The sequence below is a fragment of the Melozone crissalis genome, unplaced genomic scaffold (assembly GCF_028551555.1).
Source record: "Melozone crissalis strain CALT ecotype California unplaced genomic scaffold, PUWL_Pcris_2 ptg000023l_1, whole genome shotgun sequence".
Classification (NCBI taxonomy): domain Eukaryota; kingdom Metazoa; phylum Chordata; class Aves; order Passeriformes; family Passerellidae; genus Melozone; species Melozone crissalis.
The window spans coordinates 41,139,374-41,160,249 of record NW_026535801.1 but is presented as its reverse complement, the minus strand read 5'-3'; the positions used below and the strand labels follow the sequence as shown (position 1 = coordinate 41,160,249).

Genomic DNA, 20,876 nt, shown 5'->3' with positions numbered 1-20,876 from the left:
ATTGCAAGTTGCCTTTTAACAAGTTTTCCCTGTTAATCTTATAGTGATCTCAGTTTGACCAGTTCTAGAGGAGATAAAAAGCAATGATCTTGTGTGGAGAAATAAAAAGCTTGCCAAATCTAAACAAAATCATCTTCCTTGTTTGATGATGTGTCCCTTAGGAACCGGACTGGGAGCAATATCCCTACTGAAGGGCTGGTGTTGCAATCCTGCTGTTTCTTCAGCATGTGACTTCTTATGACTTAATTACCTTTTACATCTGCTTTGCTTTTTCTCTTTTTCAGAACACACTAGAAAGGCATAGCTCTAAAGTGGCCATTTCTCTAGAAACAGAATTCCTTCGGTCACCAACTTATTCTCTGGCTGCAGCCTTCTTTTAAAAATGCAAAGGAAAAATGTCATAGTTGATGTGGTTTAAATCCAAATCTGCAATTGAGAGGCATTTTTCCCTCTCTGTGCCTTGTGGCTTCCATCTGGAAGAACCAAGAGGTATCTCTGACTTGCCATAAATGGGATAACTCTCAATTCTATATTCAGCAAGACCCTGAGCAGAGGAGATGGCGATGACGCAGGGAGAGGAAGGAGAGGAGAGCATGGAGCTGGTTTGGGCAGGGGATCAGTGTGGCTATGTGAACATGCCCATTCCTCAGCGTGCTCTGGGGCTGCCTTGGCTGCCAGCTCTCTCCCGAGCGCAGTGTGAGCAGCTGAGTGACTGAGCAGGGCTGTGGGCAGGCAGCCCACGCTGGTCCCGCACAGCGCAGCGCCATCCTTGCCAGAGCTCCTTTCCTGCTCCTCCCTGCCTGTGTGGGCTCTGCCTGGGCTGCTCCTGTGCTCCAAGGGCACCTTCAGTGGCCCGACATGGAGCTTTGACAGCCAATAGCAACGTGCTTGGTACTTGCATGGTTTTTGGTGCACAGCCTAACACAGAGCTCAGGCAGCCTGTGCTGGCCCCACTGGGAAACATGGAATGGTGCTTTGTGCCTCTGGCTCACTGGGATCTCCCACCTGCTTTGTACAACAACCTGGGAGAATGTGGCACAGATGTGGGGAGACACATTGTGTGTTTTCTTTTTTTATGCGTGAGATTTTTTAAATACTGAATCCCTTTCAATAGTATTTGAATCTCTAGTTGTTTCATAATCCCATTGTGCTGTTTGTGACCATGCAGCTGTTGTGTTCCTGTGATCCCACCATGAACAGGCTGGCTCTGTTCTGCTGTGGGCTTCCATGGCTAGCCGAATACTGTGGTTCTTCTTTTTTGTGGTTTCTTCTACCATGTAGAATCTTCACTTGTGAAGTTATTTTTCCCGAAGAGACCCCCTAATTATTTTCCCAGGGATTCTTAGAATCGGTTGTGAACCATTTGAAGAAGAAAACGAAAACTGCAAACCATAGTATAAATAAGGAGAGATGAACAGAAGCGATTCAGAGATTAATTAAATTCTGTGAGATACTAGAAGATTATTTAGATTGTGTGATTTTATGTGGTTTAAAAAGTGAGCTAGAAAACATCAGAGTGGGATCTCAGAGGATTTCCTTTTATGCCTTCACTTATGCCAAACAGTACTGGCTTTATCACACAGTTATTGGGAACTTTTGCTTAGAACTTGGATTCTACAAGCTTAGTATGTCTGTGTGGCACAGAGCGATCTGAGTTCTGGACAATCATTCCTGACACCGTTCCTCCCAGGATTTTGCGTCCTTTTGGTTCCTCGTGCACGTTTTCCTCTGTTTCCAAAGCTGAGGCTGCCCCTGCTCGACCTTTGCCAGCACAGCCGGCTGCCCTGTGCTCCTGGCACCCGGCTGAGCAGCTTGATGCCACCCCTTGGGTCTGTTTATAAAAGGTCATTGCTGCTTCAAGAGGAAACCTCCCGTGGTGCTGTGGTATTCTGCATTGTTTTGTCTTTAAAAGAGTTGTATCTGTAACATTAGGTGAATGGTAAATACATTATTGCTATTCAGATGTTACAGTGAAAGAACTAATTTATTACTTTAATTAGTTTGTAGTGCACTTTACATTATTGTAATATGCAATATTGAAAAAATGAACTGAAAAAAGGTGTGTATGCATTCTGTTCAGCACAGCAATTTAATAATTCACTTGGCAAAACCTCCTCTAATAATGCATGAACTGTGAAATGTACTTGAAATGCCATTTGTAATTAAAAACTTTCAGAACCTAATGTTGGCAGTGCTTGTACTGCTAAAATGAAAACAGTTTTGTGGAACAGGCAATGGGAGAGCCAGGTTTCAGTGTATTTTCAATATTAGTTTAACTACTAGGATTTTTAAATATTTAAATAAAATATTTACTGTTGACACAGTAAAATATACCCTTGTGATTTTGAACTGATAGGGATGGAAGAATGCAATCAAGAACGCGCTAATTTTTTTTGCAGTACATGCAAAATATGTATAATATGTGACATGTATTGCTTTTCTGGTTTTTACCAATGTTCCTTGTTTTGTTTTGTTGGTTTTTTTGTTGGTTTGTTTGGTTTTTTTGGGGGGGGGCTTTGTTGGAATTATGTCCTTTTTTGTCACAATTATGAATTTTTTAAAAAATTTTTAAAGGAAATTATTCTTATTTTGCCCTAACGAAAAGGCACGGAGGGAGCAGGGATAAATCTAAACTAATTTCATGCGCTGAATACAGAAAATAATAACTGGGTATTGTGAACAAGTATGGTACAGTGAAACTGTCCTCTGGTATCCTTGTTACCCATTTTTCTGATTGGCCTTAGGCTCATACATTTGAAATCCTAACTAAAAAATGAAAAAGTAGATTCAGAATTGAAATTTGAAAAATGGAAAGCATGTTCTACCCCCTGAGTAAATATATGTTTTGGTAGTGATTTAGGGCAGAGTAGGGAGCATTGTAGGGTCGGAGATACACACTGAGTTACTGGCCCATCTCTTCTGCCTGGGGAACACTACTGTGTGATTAATGCTGTGTCAGCCTAGTGAAGTTCTGATTTGGTGCTTGGTTGTGCTCATTTGTTTGTACATAAGCTGTCAGAAGCCTAGATTGTGCCCCAGTGTTGATTTCTGACTCGATCAAAGGCTGTAAGGAGCGATCTGCATGGGAGCAGCCCCAGAAGGTGGAGGTGGCACCCCACAAGGGCAGGGTGTCACAGCACCACGCTGTCAGTGAATGGGTCAACGGGGAGGCCTGAGATGGTCTCAGGGCAGACTGGTGTCTGTGTCTGCTCACTGCTGCAGCGTGGTTGCTTCCTTCAGCCATTTGCCATCGTCCCAGGCTCCCTGCAGGCTTCGCTCTGTCCTCCATGGGCATTTCCAGGCACTGGTTCCCCTGCAGCATCGGGAAATGCAGCTTCTGTTGAGTTTATGGCCTCGCCATGCTAATGGCTGCAATCAAACCAATCCAACAGCCAAACAATTGATAAATGAGTGTCCAGGGAAGACCTCTAGAGGATCAGGAGAGTTCTCGGACATGGGGGGAACTGAGGCTGCATCATGAACTGCACCCGGTGGCATTGACCTCAGCATTGCAGAGCATTTGAAAGGACTGGGAAGCAGGATGTAGGGAAATCCAGGCTTACAAAAAGCAATTTTTTTGTTACATAATCTGTTACCTCATATCAGTTGAGAAAATCTGTGCTGTTATTACAGAAGTTTAAAGCTCCTTCAAATGCTCCTGCAGCTTATCCCAGCTCCAATCTGAGTATGCTTTTTGCAGATTTCACTCACTGTTTGCTTGTTGTCAGATTTTAAATCTTTTCTCTATATATGGTTTTGCTTCAGTCTGTTTCAAAAGCAAGGTAGAAAGGATTGCATGTTCTTCTGACTCATTTTCAAAGCATTTCTTTTTGAGTTCATTAGCGTGGCAAGTGAAGGGTAACTGAGACAATTTAGCATTTTATTTTAGATTTTTAAACCGCTAAACTGCACGAGCAGGCTGCTGGCAAAATTGCTACGTGAAGATTTCAATTTGGACAGCCCCGGTGTCACAAGTTTCAGGTGTGTGGGCAGCCTGATCCGGGTGTTGCAGCAGAGGCTGAGGGACCTGTCCCGACCCCGGTCACCCCTGCCAGCAGGGTCAGGTGCAGCTGGTGACTGCGTGGAATCCAGGTTAAACAGCTCCACAACCCCCCTGGCCAGCGTGTTCTAGCGCTCACCCAGCCCTCAGCAGGGAAGTGATGGATGCGTTGGAATTCCAGGTGTTTCAGTCTCTGCCTGTTGTTTTCCCCCATCACTGGGCACCTCTGGAAGAGCCTGGCTCTTTGCCTGAACTCCATGAGAAGCCACAGCATTGTTCAGTGTATTGCAAAGAAAAAAGTATAATTGTTATTTTAACAAGAAGCATGGCAAGCATGGCATTGTTCAGAGATGCAGCTCTCTGAGAACCTTGGACAACGTGGAGTGCTGGATTTCTAAACAGAACATCTTTTATAAGCACAAACCAGAAGAATTAATAATCTGCACACACAGATATTATGCTATCAGTTGTGAGCTGCACATGAACATGCAGAAAGGTAGTGCTTGCTAAATGGTTGTGTTGCTGATAAGATTATACAACTTTGTAAGAGGATTACATGAGTTTCCTTTGCAGTCTCAGCTTGGCAGGATCAGTGTTACACAGTCTGCTGCAGGACTGTCTCTTCAACTGTTTCTTCCAGGTTCTACAGTGGAAAGCACAGCAGGAAGAAGCTGCTAAACTAGAAGCTGCTGTAGCTGCCAGAAGAAAAGAAAAGGAAGATGAGAGAGAAAGGCTGCAGAGAGAACAGGAAACCATCCGTAGAGCTCAGGATAAAGAGAAAGTATGAGAAACTTTTATACATTTTTGTATATATTAATGTGTACCATTGCTTCTAAAATCTATAGCTGGTCTGATAGCACATGTATTCTTGTAAAGTATTGTGCATTGATGTAGAGATGGGCAAATGATTAGTCAGGTCTTTCTCCCGTCCGTTTCAGCTCTGACGCTGCCTGGTCTGGCACACCAGTTATGTTGCTCTGTGGCATTTCTCACAAGTCGCAGTGTCACAGGAGCAGCACGGAGGCACGGCAGTCTGCCTGCACAGGTGTGTGCTTTGAGCGGCCCCGGGAGCCCCAGTGCTGCAGCTGTGTGCTGCAATGCAGCAGGGGAGCCCGGCAGCACCGTGCCTGCAGCGCAGCACAGCTGCAGGGCACGCCTGGGGCACTGCTCCTTGCATGCAGCCCAACAGAAACTCAGAAATGCACTCTGGTGAATGTAATGCTTTAGAAAATCAAGCTGTGTCACAAGCATTTGCGTTGGCCTTTTACCTAAGGGATATGGCAGAAATCCATGTGGCTGTTTCACTGAGCTTTTACCTCTGAGTCCAGAGGCACAGAGAGGGACATTTAGTGGGGGCTGCTGCTTAGGTCACCTGTAGCTTTGCTGCTGCTCCTCTTTCTGCTCCAGCTCGTTCTGTGTATTTGCCTTTGTACACATGGAAGGAAGAGCTTTAGGGAGCCAGTGCTGACCCAACCACCACCGATAGTCATTTTATCTGTAAATATTCTGGTTGTGCAAACTTTTCTCTAGCTATGTGTAACGTCTAGAGAGAGCAGCCCTCTGCCTATGCACAGATGGAATAGCAGCTGTTTGGGGTCAGCAGTCATATGCTTCATTGGAGTATTTTACATCCTAGATCCTTAAAAAGGCTGATAACCTTATACTGCAGCTGCTTTTCTGGGGAATGCAAGCAGGATGGAAGTGGTGGTCTTCAAATTGTGGTGGCAAAATATATTCAAATTAGTGTTCAGAGTTTGATTTTACTTCTTTTGTTGTGGGAGCTCCACACCCTACTGCTCTCCTAGTAAGTATTCTGTTATCTTGTAGTGCTCTAAAATAGAAATTTTATTCTAAAAGGATCAAAATTGGAATCTCTAACTTAATGCTTCTCTTGCTTTGTTCTCACTGTCTGGGCTTTGGAATGAGTGTTATTTTGTTTGCTGTATTTTGTCAAACTCTAGCTGAAAAAATACTGGGCTGAGAAAGAGCTCAAGTGGCAAGAACAGGAGGAGAGAGATCTACAACAACTGGAGGAATTGAGAAAATTAATGGCTGAACAAGCAGCCAAAGACAGAGAAAGGTAAAAGAAATTAAATGTAAATACCTTTAGTATCAATAGGATCTTTTTATAATCTAATTTGCTTTGATCTCCTGACTTTCATTTTTAGAATAAATTGAGGATAATATATTTTTTTCCTTCCTGTTTGGCAAATGCTTCAAACCATCTAGTAAGGTTGCATCCTAGGTGACTGTATCCTAGATGCAATTTGTTTCAGTTTGAATTAATTAATTAACATCCATCAAAATTTCAGACCATTGTAAGCACTAAACTGTCATGAAATGTAGCTGAGTAATAAGACCTTCTATATTTCACTTTGAATAATGATTTATAATCAGGTTTGGTTTGTTAGAGGGGCAAATGCAAGGAACATATTAACAAACTCAAAGATATTTATTGTTATCTTAGGGAGTCCTAAATTGCTCATCTGGTTGTAGATGCTCTTCACCTGTTTGATGGGATTTAGGACTTGAGCCAGCTCAGGCTTGAATTGCCAAGTCTTTGTTGCACAATGTGACCTTTCACAGCCTGTTGAAGAAATACTGGATTTCACAGAGGAATCCCTCTGTCAGAGCAACATAAAAACTCCTTCGTGTAGTCTGGTTATAACTGCTCTTATAAAAGCATAGGCTGACTCTTTTTACATAGAGGAAGCCACCAAGTTGTGTGGACCAGAAGTGCAATTAAAATAGGATTAAAGTGCCACTGGCATTAGAATATTAAATTTGGTTGTAAGGATTCTGTGGGAAACAATACTTGAGTATTACTTTGTTAGGACACCTTTCTACAATTTAATTTAAATGTCTGTGTCCTTATGCTACAAATATATCTGTACCTTTCCTTAAACATGCCTGCACTGGTTTTAGCTCACAGGAGAAGGAACACATGTATTTGAATTACTGGGAGGAAATAATCACCCCTTCAGGCTACTGTGAATGAGAAGTCAGTAAATGTTGTGCATTCTGTCACTCAGAGCTGACCTGCTGTACAAAGTGAGACATTTCACTGTGCCAGCTCAGGTGCCCATGTGGCATTGTCATGTCCCGTGCAGCACTGCAAAACTGACGGTGTGCTGGCATGTGCCACCCGCCAGAGCACAGAAACTGGGTCTGAGTCTTTGCACAACACTCATCAAACATGGCACGGGCTGCTAGCGCAGTTCTGATCCAACGCATTTTCAGGGTCCTTTGGAAAAGGAAAAAATGGGCTGACTGACTACTCCAAGTACAGGAGATGGCCTGGATAGCACAGAGAGTTTCTAATACAATAAAATATTTTTTAAAACTCTGCTATTATCCTGAATTGCTTTTAATCAAACTAAATTAATTTAAAATTAACTAATTTGGTTTGTTTATGAAAAAGAAACCTATTATCACAGAGTCACTACGGTTTTCTGTTTATTCAGCTCTTAGTTTGTAATTGCAATAGCCTGGGCTCTGACCAGGTCAAAGTAAGGGATGAAAGGCGCTTGGTTTCAGACCAAGTATAAAAGCCAAGTATAAGAATTGGAAGGATGTTCCAACGTAGGAACACGATGCACAGTTGAGGATGTATTTCCAAGGTGTCTGCCTTCCCTGGTGTGGATTTCATTGCTGTGCCGTTGCCTGCTGGCAATGAACTCCATCTCTGGTACTGCTGGCTGTGCTCTCTCAGCCTGTGGAGGATGGCAGCACAGCCTCGGACCAGGAGCCTCACAGTGCCCGGCTCTGCCCTGCTCCCTGGCTGCTCCCTGGCTGCAGTCAGTCGGGATCACCCGCACTGGTTCAAACGGGGCACAGAAAGGCCCCAGGATGCTTCAGTTTAGCACTGCTTTGTATTCCCCTGGGCAGGAAACCTGCCAGGGGCACACACAGTGTTTGACCTTAGGCCTGGCCAAGTGCTCCCCAGTCTTCCTTCCTGGCTTGGCGCAGAAGCTTCCAGAGTATTGAATTTTATGTTTGATAACTCTGGAGTATTTTAAAACATGTATCACAATAGTCAGCTCAAGCAGAGTGAGAGAATTTCAGTATAATTTTTGTCATTTTTCAAAAAAAATGCTTTTTATTAAATGTTCTGCTTTTTATTAAATGTTCTCCATATAAAAAGCAGATTAGGCTTTTTCCCTGGCACAGAATGACCACTGAGCACTGCTGATGTGGCATTTCTCTGCCTAAACTACACTGGACACTGTGAGAAACTGGAAACCTCTCTGGGGTACCCTCAGGCAGCCTTGTACCACACTCTTGGGATAAATCTGTTTGTCCTGCTAATTGTGATTGGGTTATTGACACAGAGGTCTTCACTAGCCACCAGCAGAACTATAGGTTTAGTTCTGATTGTTGCAGTTTATAGTACAAGTTTTATACTCCTTTGAGCTTACTAAAATTTGGAGACTAAAAAATAACAATACATGTTTTATTGTAGTTGAAGCAGCTGTCTTGTCTCAATTTCTCTAAAGGCAAGTTCAAATTTGAAGGGCAAAAGGAGGGTAATTCTCCAAATTCAAAACATGGCATTGGCACCTCCTGCAGAAGGACTAAAAGTGACATCCCAACAAATATCTATAGCTCACATGAGGAACAGACTCTGCACAATAGTCTAAAAATGCCTGCAGTGAAGGTTGGAGCAGCACAGTAGTGCTGTGGGTAAAGTTCTGGAGTTACTGATGTGAACCTTCAGCTTTTTCCTTTGAAAGAAGGGTGCAAGTCTCAAGTATTTTTTCCTTTCTCCAGGGACAAGACTGGGAGTGAGGTGTTTCTTTTAATGGAAAGGGTTATAGGAAAGATTTCTTCTGCCATACACAGATGTGAGAGAACATTTCTTCTTGGCAAAGAAAATGGGGGAGAAAAAAGAGTACCAGGGCTATATAAAGCATGCTAGAGAAAATCTGCGGTCTAGACATGGAATCTGAAAGGTTAGCCAAGTTGTTTAAAAGAACAACTGACCAGCCAAAACCCACCGAGAAACAAATGAAAAAGCGCAACCCCCCAGACTCCCCTTGCCCAAAGAACCCAAACCAAAGAACTCCGACAAAGGACGCACTGGAGTGAAAAGCACCCTTGTGTTTCTGAGGCGCTGCGATGGGCAGCGCGGCCTCGCCAGGCGTGTCCGCAGCAGCTGCGGCAGGCCGGCTGGAGCTGCAGGGCAGCGCGGAAGGCGGCGGTGCCCCTGGCAGCGTTTCCCTGTGCCCGCAGGGTGCGGTTCCGACGGGCCCTGCTGCAGAGGCGGCTGCTGCACAGGAAGGAGCAGGCCCTGCTCCAGGCCCGGCAGCGGCAGCGCAAGGAGCGGCGCCTGGAAGCGCTCCGGCAGCAGGTGGGCAGGCCCCGGTGCAGGGATAACAGAACAGTCTCTCACAAGCAGATAAGGGAGCGAGGTAAAAGGCACTTGGGGCTCACCGACAGCAATTCTCCCCTCTTATAAATCCTGCGTCCTTTGTAGCTCTGACAACAGGAACGTTATGACATTAAACTGTACCGTAGGAGCTGCTGATATCTGAGAGGAGATAGAGACCGTTTTTTACAGGTTGGATGTGATTTTTCTTCTGTGATTTTTTCTGGGTTTTGTTTGTTTTAATAACCTTAAGTCTGCCTTGAGTCTAAGGCAAGATTTATGAGTAATTTATATTCTTTTTAAATTCTGGAAACTTGCACACCTTGGATGACTTTTCTTCAGAGATATTTGAGTCTCTGAAACTTTTGCACATTACTTTTAAAAAGACACCCATAAAAGGCTTACTAATGCTTCTAATATCGTAGTAGAAGTAGTGCTAGGGTTTTTTTTATACTGCTGACTTTTGAAAGAGTAATTTTGTCTTAATTTACATTTTTGTGTGTAATCTCCTTGTTTTTTCCTCCAAAGAGGCTGGTTGGTAGTCATGATCTGTTGAGCTCTTCCCACTAAATCAATTCTCCTCCCAGAGTAGAAAATGCTTCTAGAGGGGCCTTTGCCCGGATGTTGATGTTCCCACTTCATTATACTTCTCTGATCAACATCTATTCTTTGTTTCACACTAATGAAATGCTGCTTCATAAAGTATGTACAATGTTTGTATGGGGAGGGGGGGAAAGATCTTTACTAAAGTCATTTGGCTTCTAGATTTGGGCAGCCTGTTAATACAGAGGTGATATTTTATTAGAGAGATGGACGAAAAAATTATCCTACACAATTTAAAGTATTTTTTTCTGGTTTTAGCCATTCTTCATATGGACTTCTGACTTAAGATATTTTGCTCACACATCTTTCTGTATTTCCAAAGTAGTATTAGCCTGTATCTGAATATTTTAACACAAAGAAAGTAAGCAATGAAAAATATTAACTCTGGCACAATACAGTGTCTGGGAGTCTTTGATATTGATCTAGCCACAGGAAATTACACAGTTAAAGCAGATGCACTTCAGAAAAAAACAGAGTTGTATTATTTGGAGAATATAACTCAATGCTGCTGCCCATGACTCTGTAAAATTGTGACTTATCACCCTGAACACCTTTGTTCGCATCGAAAGAAAGAGAAGAAAGTCTGGAATTGTGGGTATTGCAGAATTTTGAGGCTGCTGGATCCTTGTAGAGACCGGGTTGGACAGTGGAGCTCGTGCCAGTGTCTGTTGGAGAGCTCAGGGCGTCAGTATAAATTTATAATTTATACTGAAAAACGAATCTGCAATATGAAATTGAAATTGAATTGCGCTTCTCCCTCGCACACCCTTGCTCTGTGCCGCTGTTGCAGGGTCACTGCAGAGACAGTGACTGATGGTGCTCTCAGAGGGTGTGCTCCTGACAGTGACCTGCTCTCGCCTTAGCTCCACACCGACAGAGTCATTGTGACTTTCATGCCGTGTCCTTAGGTTGCCGTTGTTGCAGAATTAGATCCTGCCAGAGCAGTGGCTGACACGGTGGCGTCAAAAGCCCGGATGGGCATTGGAGCCAACGAGGAGGTTGAGCTGCAGCAGCCCCTGTTCAGGCTGCACACCTACAGCGAGGAGCAGGTAAGGGGCTGCAGTCGTGCTGGGTCAATGATCGGGAACTGAACTGGCTGTACTCGTGTTTCAGGGCACTCAGGTTGCTGAGGAGGCTGCTCCCTCAATTTCAAATGAACTCAAGGAACATCCTGATATCTTTAAATTCCCTCGCTGTTCCCTATCTGCTCAGTTGATGTATTTGCAATTATTCCCACTCTGGAATTTCAAAATTATTTATGAAAAGAGAAGAGCTATGGTACAATTCTGTGGTGTAAAAGCTCTCTTTTGACACTGAATAAGATGAAATTCAACATTGTCTACAGCTACAGTTATCCAGCACTGCCCATTTTAAGACATTTTAAAGCTTTTCAGTTTGGTAATGGAAAGATGTGGGTTTTGCTTGGTTATTAAAATTCCCCAAATCTGACCCATGTACAAGGTTCTGACAAAACTTAAAGATGCTTTGAACATGTATATTTGGATCCTATGTGTTAATTCTCAGCATGCTGTCTCTGTTTCAACTCCAGACAGGTTTGGTGCTGCTTGGGCTGCAGTATGTGATGCCCACCCAGCACATCCCCGTGCTCCTTCCTGTGCTGCAGGGGCTGTGGATGATGTTCCCAGCGCTGGTGTCAGCAGCTCTGGGCACTGGGGAGGTGATGCTGGAACTGGAACCAATGTGTCGCTTTTCCTTGTACTTCCAGTGCAGTCCCACTGAACACCATGCAACAGGAATTGGAAAGAGGCTTACAGATTTTGTCAGACAAACTTCTGACAAATTCCAGAAGTAATTTCCCTCAGATTAATTGCTGTTCTGACAAATGGAAGTGGCACTGCCATGTAAGCACAAGGTGACACTGTGAGAAAAATCATAAAGGCATTTAAAGCACTTGGGTTCTGCAGGAACAGCCAGGAGGAGATTGGAGTCTGTGCTGCACTTGGGGCTGTGTGCATGGAGAACACGGGGAAAGGCAGCAGCTCCTCAGGGAGCTTTTTGGCTTCTATTGATCATTGCTGTGGTTTTTTTAACAGGTCATTTCTGACCCCAGGCTCCGTGTCGAGCTCGCTCTCCGAGAAGCTGGACTGCATAAAACACTTTATGCGAGAGAGGTTTTGTCAAAGCTTCCACCACCGAAGCTTCCAAGAAGAGACACGGAATCTACAGCTTTTAAAATGTAGAGCACGTCTCACGAGAGGGGCAGAGCAGCACCAGGGCTCTGGTCTGGCCCACGATACGCAAACCGTCAATTCCCTTTGGCTGTCCTAGAACTGCTCATGACCATGCAGCCATTCTCAAGCACTCGCAGCCCTTGTGAGCTGGGAGCACCACGTTACACCTGCCCGCTGTGGGTCTGGAGAGGCCGGGCTGCGTGCTGCTCATGGCATTGCCCGTGTCCCTCTGGCTGCGAGCGGGGACACCGTGCTCAAGGACTCCTGCGCACAGCCCAGGCCAATCTGATGTGCAGCATCTTGACTAGGAATTACTGGGATTTAATTGGCAGCAGAAGTCCAAAATAGCTTAGCACAGCAGTTACTTTAGATTTTATTATGTTACATGAATAAATCCCACAATTTTCTTTCCAGGTTTCTTGAGAATTTGATTTTTTTAGTTATAAAATCTTCATTGCCATGAATGTTTCTAATGTGCCTTGATTATGATAAGATGAAACATAAACCTTTGTCTATATTTAGAAGGCAACTTGCTGCATCATATTTACTGCAAACCATTCATTCAATTTCATATTGTAGTTTAGTTTTTCATATAAATTATAAATAGAGCTGGGATCTTTATTTCTTTATTTTCTGGTGTGACATACTCCTGAGAGTGAGCACAGGGTCCGCCCAGAAGCAGCATAATCCCAGTGTTGCAGCTGAGTTTAGTGGGGAAATGCTGCAGAGCCTGCCCTGAGCTGGGGCAGTGATGTCTTCTGGACTGAGCCTTGGTGTGCTTGTACTAAAATTACAATTCTGTGAATATTTGTGCTTTTTATTTTGGTATCTCCTTTGGGGTCACTCATTATTTTTAAAACACACTTTTAAAAATACAGCCGGCTATTCCTCACAGCCGGCTATTCCTGTGGGGATATTCCCTGGATATTCCTGTGGGGAGACCAGCAGTGCTCTGCTGTGGGGAACAAACTGGCTGTGAGACAATTCCCAGAAAGGCATCATCCCAAACCTAGGCAGTTGATTTTTTTTTCCCTCGCCTTTTAAAGCCGATGTACAAGATAAAAAAAATTGCACCACTGAATTTGAGATTATAGTTATCGTATTTTATAAATACCAAGATGTTAATGAAAAAGAAAGTTTAAAGGGAAGAGATATTGGTTTTGAAATAGTGAGCACAGATTTTTAGGCTGAGACTTGTGGTTGTTTTCACGTCTATAATGTCTCAGGGTAGAGACTCAGTGCAACAGTGAGGCCAGAAGGAGGATTCTTTGGGGGGGGTTCACAAAATAGTGGAGCATGGAGAACATGAAGGGCAGTTAAAGGGTGTTTCACACAGCTGCTCATGCCAGGAGAGCTCTGCAGACCCCTTGGCTGGTCACAAATACGGATTAATTTTCATGTTATTTAGTTGCGTTTTGTCTTTACTCCTTCCGGGAAGATCGCTGCGGACAGGAGTGACCCTAGCAGGACAGTCCTTTAGGGCGGCTGGAGGCAGGAGTGAGGAGTCTGCAGCTCTGTTCCACAGCCTGAGCTTGCTGCCAGTGCAGACGGTGTCAGGGCGGCGTCAGGGCGGTCCCGGCCGCACCGCGGTGTCCGGGGGCTCCGGGCACCCGGGCCCGCGGCTCTGCCGTTCCGGAGCGGGCTCCGTGGGCCGGGCCGGGCCCCGTGCTGCCGCCGCCGCCTCAGTCCCTGCGGGTGAGCCCCAGGCGCTTGCGGATGAAGGCGGCGATCAGGCGCTGCGGCCGCTGCTGGTACTCCCACAGCACCTCGTGGGACGCCCGGATCTGGTCCCCCTCCAGCCGGTCCAGGAGGGTCACGCACACGACGGCGGCTGCGGGGGGACGGAGCGCGGTCAGCTCCCGGCCCGGCTCGGCCCCGCCGGGCCCTCACGGCCCCTCACGGCCCCTCGTGCCCGGCCCTCAGGCCCGGAGCCGGGAGCCGCGGCTCCGCTGCCCCCAGACCCTCAGGGGCGGCGGCAGCACGGCCGGGACGGGGCCAGGAGGGGCGTGAAGGGAGCGAGCTGGTGGTTTGTCCAGCACGCACTCAGGTCTCCTAATGCGCACTTGGGTTTTACTGAACTATGAAATTTGCTTTAGTGTTCTTTTCTAGATAAAATCATTAAGGATGTGTTTGGCCCTCTGACACAGAACAGGATCCTTGGAGGGGGTTTAGTCCGGGTGTGGGGAGGAGGTGGAAGCGACAAGACTCACCTTTGAGGCCACACAGTCTACACAGGGCAGCGAATGCACTGGACTCCATCTCAATATTCCTCACACCGGCCTCATAAGCCCTCCGTAAGTACTCCAACTTTTTTTCACTGGAAAAAGAGCATAATGCACCATCTAATCTTCCCTGACCTGGAAAGGAAGCAGAGAACTGTCACTGTTGGCCTTGAATGGCGTCATAGAGCACAGTTGCAAATGGCAAGTCCAGCAGTGCCCACATTCTATCTGAGGCACACAAAGTTTTCCTGTGAGCAGCTGGGTAATTCGTATTCCCCTCAGTGTTAAAGCCAGCGAGATGTGTCTCTGTGTAGGGGAAAGAATGACGCAGGTTTCAACATTGATAAAAGGTGGAGTCAGCCCTCGGGTGGGAGGAACCAGCAAATGCTGTGCTCTGTGGGGACAGGCCATTGCTGCATATCTGCTGTGAAGGTCTACCAGGTTAAACCCCAAAAATGCCAACTGGCTGCAGAAGAGGTGCAACAAGCTGTGCAGAATGGGAACGCTGAGGAGAGGAAACCCCTTTAATGTGGGTTTAGTTTTTCTGCAGGGGCTGCTGTGGATGGAAGCTGGAGCTGCTTGCAGAGGCATTCCTGGTGCAGGCAGCACCGGTGTGGTCAGGGAGCTGGTGCCAGGGCACTGGTGCTGCCCTACTGCAGCTCCAGGTACCGCTGCAGGCAGGACCAACACTGTTCAGCGAGGGCAGCCGTCCCGACCCTCTCCTCTGACCCCTGCGGGGGCTCTGGCTGTCCTGCTGTGTGCTCAGAGCACACCTGTGCCCCATGCAGCTCCTCCTCTCACACTGTCTGAAGGCCCTGGGGCAGGCAAATGCTTACCTGTGGCTGGCCAGCCTGGGCCGCCCTTCAGTTTATTGCTGCTCCTACTTTAATCCTCTCAAATGGCTTTTTGTTTAAATAAAAGATGGACTTGAGCAATACACAGATGGCTGCATCTGCAAGCAGATCTAAAGGTTTATAAATAGTGCTCAGATTATTAATTCTTCATTTATTATGTTTCATCTACTCTGCAATCAGCATTTAATTTTGCAAAGGAAATGGTTCCAGAGTAACCAAAGTTTGTTTATGGAAATCTCACAGACAACCTAATGTTTTCCTAGTGTTTGGTAGTTCTGTAGTGACAGTCTTGCTGCAGGGGAGCAGCTTGTGGCAAACTCAGCAAGGTGCAAGCAGCGGTACCGTGTGTTGTGAGGGTGCCTCCTGCTCTGCCTGGGCCCCCCAGCACCACGTGGGTCTCTGCCTGCAGCCCTTCTGGGGCCTGGGTTCCCTGTGCAGCTTTGTCCATGGAAGAGTGGAAAGACTTGGCATTATGTATGGTGAGGAGGGACAGACGAAGCTGGTTTTACCTTCGTAGAAGTCGTAGGTGCACATGGTGTGGCCAATGAGCGTGGGGAAGTCAGGAATGTCCCTGCTGCAGGCGAGCAGCTCCTCCGCAAGGTCCTTGTCCAGCTCGGTGCTCCGCACCACCACATCGCCCAGCACCACCTGCTCAAAGCGTGGCCGGAAGGAGGAGTCCACGGCCGTGTCGGTGATCACAACAGAGCCAGCCTCGATCCCTGTGCAAATGGAAGCTGAGCTTGGCAGAGCTCACAACCCCTGTGTCCTGCTGCCAAACCTCAGCACAACAGGAAAATCTCAATAGATCTGTGTGTGCTTGCAGGGCTCTTCTTTTCAGTGAGTAAAGATGTCAGAGAATAATTGAAATTCATGAAGTAGCACGGGTGTACAAGTAAAATGTACAGAATCAGCACCAGGTAAGTGATTGTGATAATGTGCTGAGTGACAGTTTAGCTGCTTCTGGCTTGCAGAGATTCTGTAGCCCCTACCAGCTTGTGCAGGGATGGGCAGCACCACTGCCTCAGCCAGGAGACACGGATTCATTTGGGTCACTTCTAATCCATGTTTTCTGTTTGGAAAGTGACACATGGCTGTAGTGGAATCAAGGCCTTTGTGCACTCTGAGGATGTGCACTCTGCCAAACCAGTCGCTACAAGTTCTCTGGGTTTGACCCAAAACAAAATACCGTGATGGATATTTAGAGACTTGGAAAAATGCTAAAGTTCAGAGCTGCATGACCTATTGCTGAGAGTTCTTTTTAATAATAGCTGTTTTGCTCTGAAGAAAGACCATGAATTGCTTACCTAAGCCCCCAGAAGTACCGATGCGTATAATAGTAACGTCCCGGCATTTTGCATGGTGCAGCAGTTTGATCAGCTCATGAAGCATAATGGAAATGGAAGGGATGCCCATTCCATGCTGTTGGAAGGAGAGAAAAGAGAAACATCAGTCCACGAGGCTGCAGCAGGTGACAGGTACATGACTGCAGCAAGCTCAGGGTTATGCTGTGGCCTCTTCTGCTGATGATGCCAACAGCAATTTTTTTGAGGGGGAAGAGACATGTTGGGGTCTTTTTGGTCTGTCCAGGTGAGGTGTCTAACCTCTTCTCCTCCCCTCGATGCTTTAAAGGTTCTTCAAGTTAGTAGAGCTGGTGTTCATCCCTGGGGACCCTGTGTGGGCACACAGATGGTGCCCATCCTTCAAGGAGGGTCCACAAATACATCCCAACATCTGAATGCTCCCAGACCTTCCCCATGCATTGCCTGTCCTTACACCATGCGCTGACTCGGGCTTTGTTGTGTCCTGCTTGTGCTCTGGGAGTGGTGAATTACAGCAAGAACAACCTGAGCCTTCACTTCTCCATGTGCCTTCCAGCCTGTCCTCACTCCGCACTGGAGCATCTCTGCAACGTTGCTGGGCACAATGGACAATGGAAGGGTTTGCGTCCCTCGCTGAGGACAGGGTCAGGTGTTTGCTGCGTGCCTTGCAGGCTCCCTGTCCCTCTTCCTGGCTGACATTCCCGCCCTGCTGCCCTTCTGTCCCCAGCCCCTGCCTGGCTACCAGCTCCCCACTGCTGCCCCAGCTTGTTCCCATCCTCCACGGACAGTGCTGCCCCACTGCCATCTCTGCTGCTGCTCCCAGGGCGGGCAGAAGTTCTGCAGGCCTGGAGCCGCTGGGGCTTCTGCTGCATCTGCCCAGTGCTTGTTGCTTGGTCATCCGTCTTCTGCTCCATTGCTAGACCAACATCCTTTTCTTAGCTTTACTTTTAAGTACAAAAAGTGTTTGGTGCTGTGGAGTTTGGTTTTTCCTCTTGAAAGTGCCTCACATTTTTTTTGGTTTTGCTATCATCTTCAAAAACCTGAAGGAAGCATGTATGGAAGCACCATTGATTAAGGTACACAGCCTGTTTTTATGTTGCTTTGTCTCCTTTCTCTTTGCTGTGAGAGCAATGCTCTGTTTGCCTAGTATCATGTTTTAAAAATGAAACCTTTTTGCATGTTGTTATTCTGGAACATCAGCCTGGCTTATTCGCCGATGCCTAAAAAATTAATTCTCATTGTAAATATTCAGAGCTGGAATCTGTGTTCCTGCCCCTGTATGTTTGAGCTCAGTTGTGTTTCTAAGCAACTTGCAGAAATGTGATGTTGGCAGCAGCTCTGCATGATGCTTCTCAGGGCGGCCATGTGCTCTGCCCCGGTCCCCTTCTGCACTGGCCAGAGCTGGTGCATGGCCACGAGCTCAGTGAGGGCTTGCTTCTGGCCGTCACTGCTGCTGCCAGGCTGGGGAGCAGCAAATCTTGTGACAGCTCTCCCCCTTGGATCCTCTCAGATTGATTCCCTTGGTCGGGATTCGTTTGGTTTTTTCAGAGGGAGGAAACACGAGCTCTGTTGTGTGAGTGATTCCATCTGCTGTGAATCACACTTCAGACTAATCTTGTGCCTGAAGAAATGGTGTCAGGACCAAACTTTTAGGTGTGAGTGCTCCCCAGCACAGCCTGTGTTTGCTTTTTCCTTTGTTCAGTGCCAAAAATCCTGCTCTAAAAGAATAATTAATAATAAGGCCAGCTTTTTCTTTTAGAGCTGGTATCAGTGTAATGCTCCCAGCAGCGTTTCATAGTTATGTGTGGTGAGAAGTGGTTTTGCCTCCCAAACTGAGCTGAGCAGAACATGTGCATGTCTGTTGTTGCTGCGGCCCTTTCCAAATGGAGAGTGCAGGTGCTGGGGAACGCTATTCAAACGGGAGCAGCCTTGCCATGGCTGAGGTTGCGCTGGTGGCAGTGGCTGAACGGTGGAAGGAGGAAAAAGCTCTGCTGGTGGGTCTGGGGGCGGCGAGGGCATGCGAGGGAGAGGCCGGCCAGCCCCGTCCCCGTGCCAGCGGCAGCCCCGGGCCCCGATGGCGCACACAACTCACGCTGATGGAGAGCACGGGCCCCGCCCGGTACATGGCGTAGCGGTCCGAGCCCGCGCAGATGTCAGCCACGTCCTCGCCGGCAGCCGCCAGCCCCAGCTCCCGCCGCATGAACTGCGCGAACGCCCGCATCCTGTTGGGGCTGCCGCCCACGCACACGAACTGCAGGGAAACACCGGTGAGGAGTCGGTGCTTGGCTAGGACAGGTACCCCCGGTCAGCCCGAGTGTGCCCGTGTGGCTGTGCCACGCACATCTCCCCAGAGAAAGCAGCGGGATGGCGCTTCCTTACCATCAGTCAAGGGACATTGGAACACCTGGGGGTCATGAAACCCAGGTTTTCACTCTGGCAAGGTGGCGGCTACCCTGGGTCTGGGCAGCCATACAGCTGCACGTACTTGGGTATCAGTCCTGGGCAAGGAAATCTAAAATAATTTCACAAATTTGGGCTGGTAGTATCACGACTGATAGCAAAGCAAACCAGATGTTGGAGGAGCTCATTGGTTAATTTATTCTATGAACAATGCTGACTGCAATTAGTGAGCGCTGCTGATGGCACAGAGGCCATAAAGTCAGGGAGTAAAAAGGACAAATTTTAAATATTAAGGGATAACGTGCTCGCTGAGGGTAGGAGGAGGGTGAGAGTGCAGCTGCCAGGGCAGTGCTGATCCTGCTGCCAGGGTGCAGGGCACAGGAGCCCACGCTGTGCTGTGCAAGACTGCTCCAGCCCTGGGCACCGAGGCTCTTCCCCCACACAACCAGGGAAAGACTCTGGTTTGAAATGAAAGAGGATGCCGTTGTGACAAGTCAGTTTTGACAGCAGGTCTCAGCCAAAACTGATATGACATTCTCTTTCCCTTACCTCCAGCAGATGATGATCAAGATTCTTTGGACAAATGCCTTTTCTGTCTGTCCTCCAACATGGGGCCAATATTTAATCAGGTTATACAGAGCTACAGGTTCTTAAAAAGATAATTTTCTGTTGTGGTTTCTGCCCAAAACAAACAAGGACAGACAACCTCCTTGCCCAGGCTGGTTTGGCTGCAGAGTCCCTTAGCTGAGCAGCCAGACCCCACTCCGCGGGAGCTTTGGCAGCAGTGGGGCCCAGCATGGGCTGGCAGCACCATGGGATGCACAGCTGCAGAGCCTGTGCAGGGGGAGCTGCTGCCTCGCTTGTGGACCTGCTCTTTACCTTTATGTCCCCAAACATTGCTGGCAGGTTGTGCGTCTTCGTTCCCAAGTCCAAGTGGTACAGGACATCCTCCTCCATCAGGTCCAGATGTGGGTTTTTAACAAGGACAAGCCCATTCCTGCAGGGAGACAACAAGGAGATCGGTTGGGGCACCAGGCAGTGCCCACAGGGAAGGGGACAGGCAGAAGTGGGGCACAGGGCAGCCTGGAAGTTCCACAGCCCTGGTGTTGGACAAGGGATGCCACAGGGACAAGGGGCAAGCCAGCTGTGTGTGAGTTTGGACCAGCTGTCTTTCTGCTCCAGGTAACCTCTTTGACATGTCTGTTATTATATCTATGTATCTGGCAAAAAATATGTCTCAGTATTTATCGATTTTTTTCAATGGCTACCTTAGCTCTTTCCTTCATAGGGTTTTGCCAGCAATGCCCAGGGGTGATATACTGTGCTATTTTCTATGTGAAAGTTTATTAAGCTCTTAGCAAATCAGGACTTCACACTTGTCCCAAATAACTGCCTGGCAGGGTGAGTGCAGACACTGCAGGCAGCCAGAGGCCAGCTTGCTGTCCCTTTCCACCTGCTGTAAGAGAAGGGAAGCAACTAACAGTGCAGTTTACTCTTATAAATGAGGCCTAAATGAAACCCAGAGAACTTTTTTCTTCTCTTATTAAAACAGATTCAGATGTTCCCGTTACTCACCCCGAATAACTTGTTGTTTCGGTCATAGCGGCTCCGCCAGAGTCAGCTGAAGGCGATACCCTGCCTGTAAAAAGGTAAGGAAAACACTGCCTGTGTTCTCAGCTGTCGAGGTTTAGAGTCAGAAGAGGTTTCTAGGGGCTCTCCAGGGGTTTAAATACCTCCTGTGCTTTGTGCAGCTCCCAAGGTCAACAGTGGCCAGGCCCCACTGCTCCTGCATGCCAAGGTTCCTCCTGGGCTGGCACGGTTCCCCCCAGACCGGCTTTTTGGGCTGGTGCGTCACCAATAACCTTGACTGGTGGCCCTGGGGCCGGGGCCAGTGACCTGCTGGCCCTCTGGTGATGTT

At 47.3% G+C, this 20,876-nt stretch overlaps 2 protein-coding genes across 2 annotated transcripts in view; one reads left to right on the top strand and one right to left on the bottom strand.

Annotated features, from left to right (window-relative positions):
• Positions 1-12,746, top strand: part of CCDC148 (coiled-coil domain containing 148) — a 36,241-nt gene extending 23,495 nt beyond the window's left edge. The window contains exons 10-14 of the mRNA XM_054278064.1: positions 4,641-4,781; positions 5,962-6,080; positions 9,233-9,350; positions 10,880-11,020; positions 12,026-12,746. Coding sequence (XP_054134039.1) covers positions 4,641-4,781; positions 5,962-6,080; positions 9,233-9,350; positions 10,880-11,020; positions 12,026-12,172 — 666 coding nt within the window. The 3' untranslated portion in view covers positions 12,173-12,746. The remainder of the gene's footprint in view (positions 1-4,640; positions 4,782-5,961; positions 6,081-9,232; positions 9,351-10,879; positions 11,021-12,025) is intronic.
• A 1,099-nt stretch (positions 12,747-13,845) lies between these two features.
• On the bottom strand, positions 13,846-20,559 carry UPP2 (uridine phosphorylase 2). Its single transcript, XM_054278412.1, has 7 exons — positions 20,534-20,559; positions 19,838-19,955; positions 18,651-18,809; positions 16,544-16,658; positions 15,749-15,958; positions 14,374-14,520; positions 13,846-13,994 (listed from the first exon to the last, which is right to left on the bottom strand). Exons 1-7 carry the CDS (start codon positions 20,557-20,559, stop codon positions 13,846-13,848), a joined length of 924 nt encoding a protein of 307 aa, XP_054134387.1.
• Between the last annotated feature and the right edge of the window lie 317 nt (positions 20,560-20,876).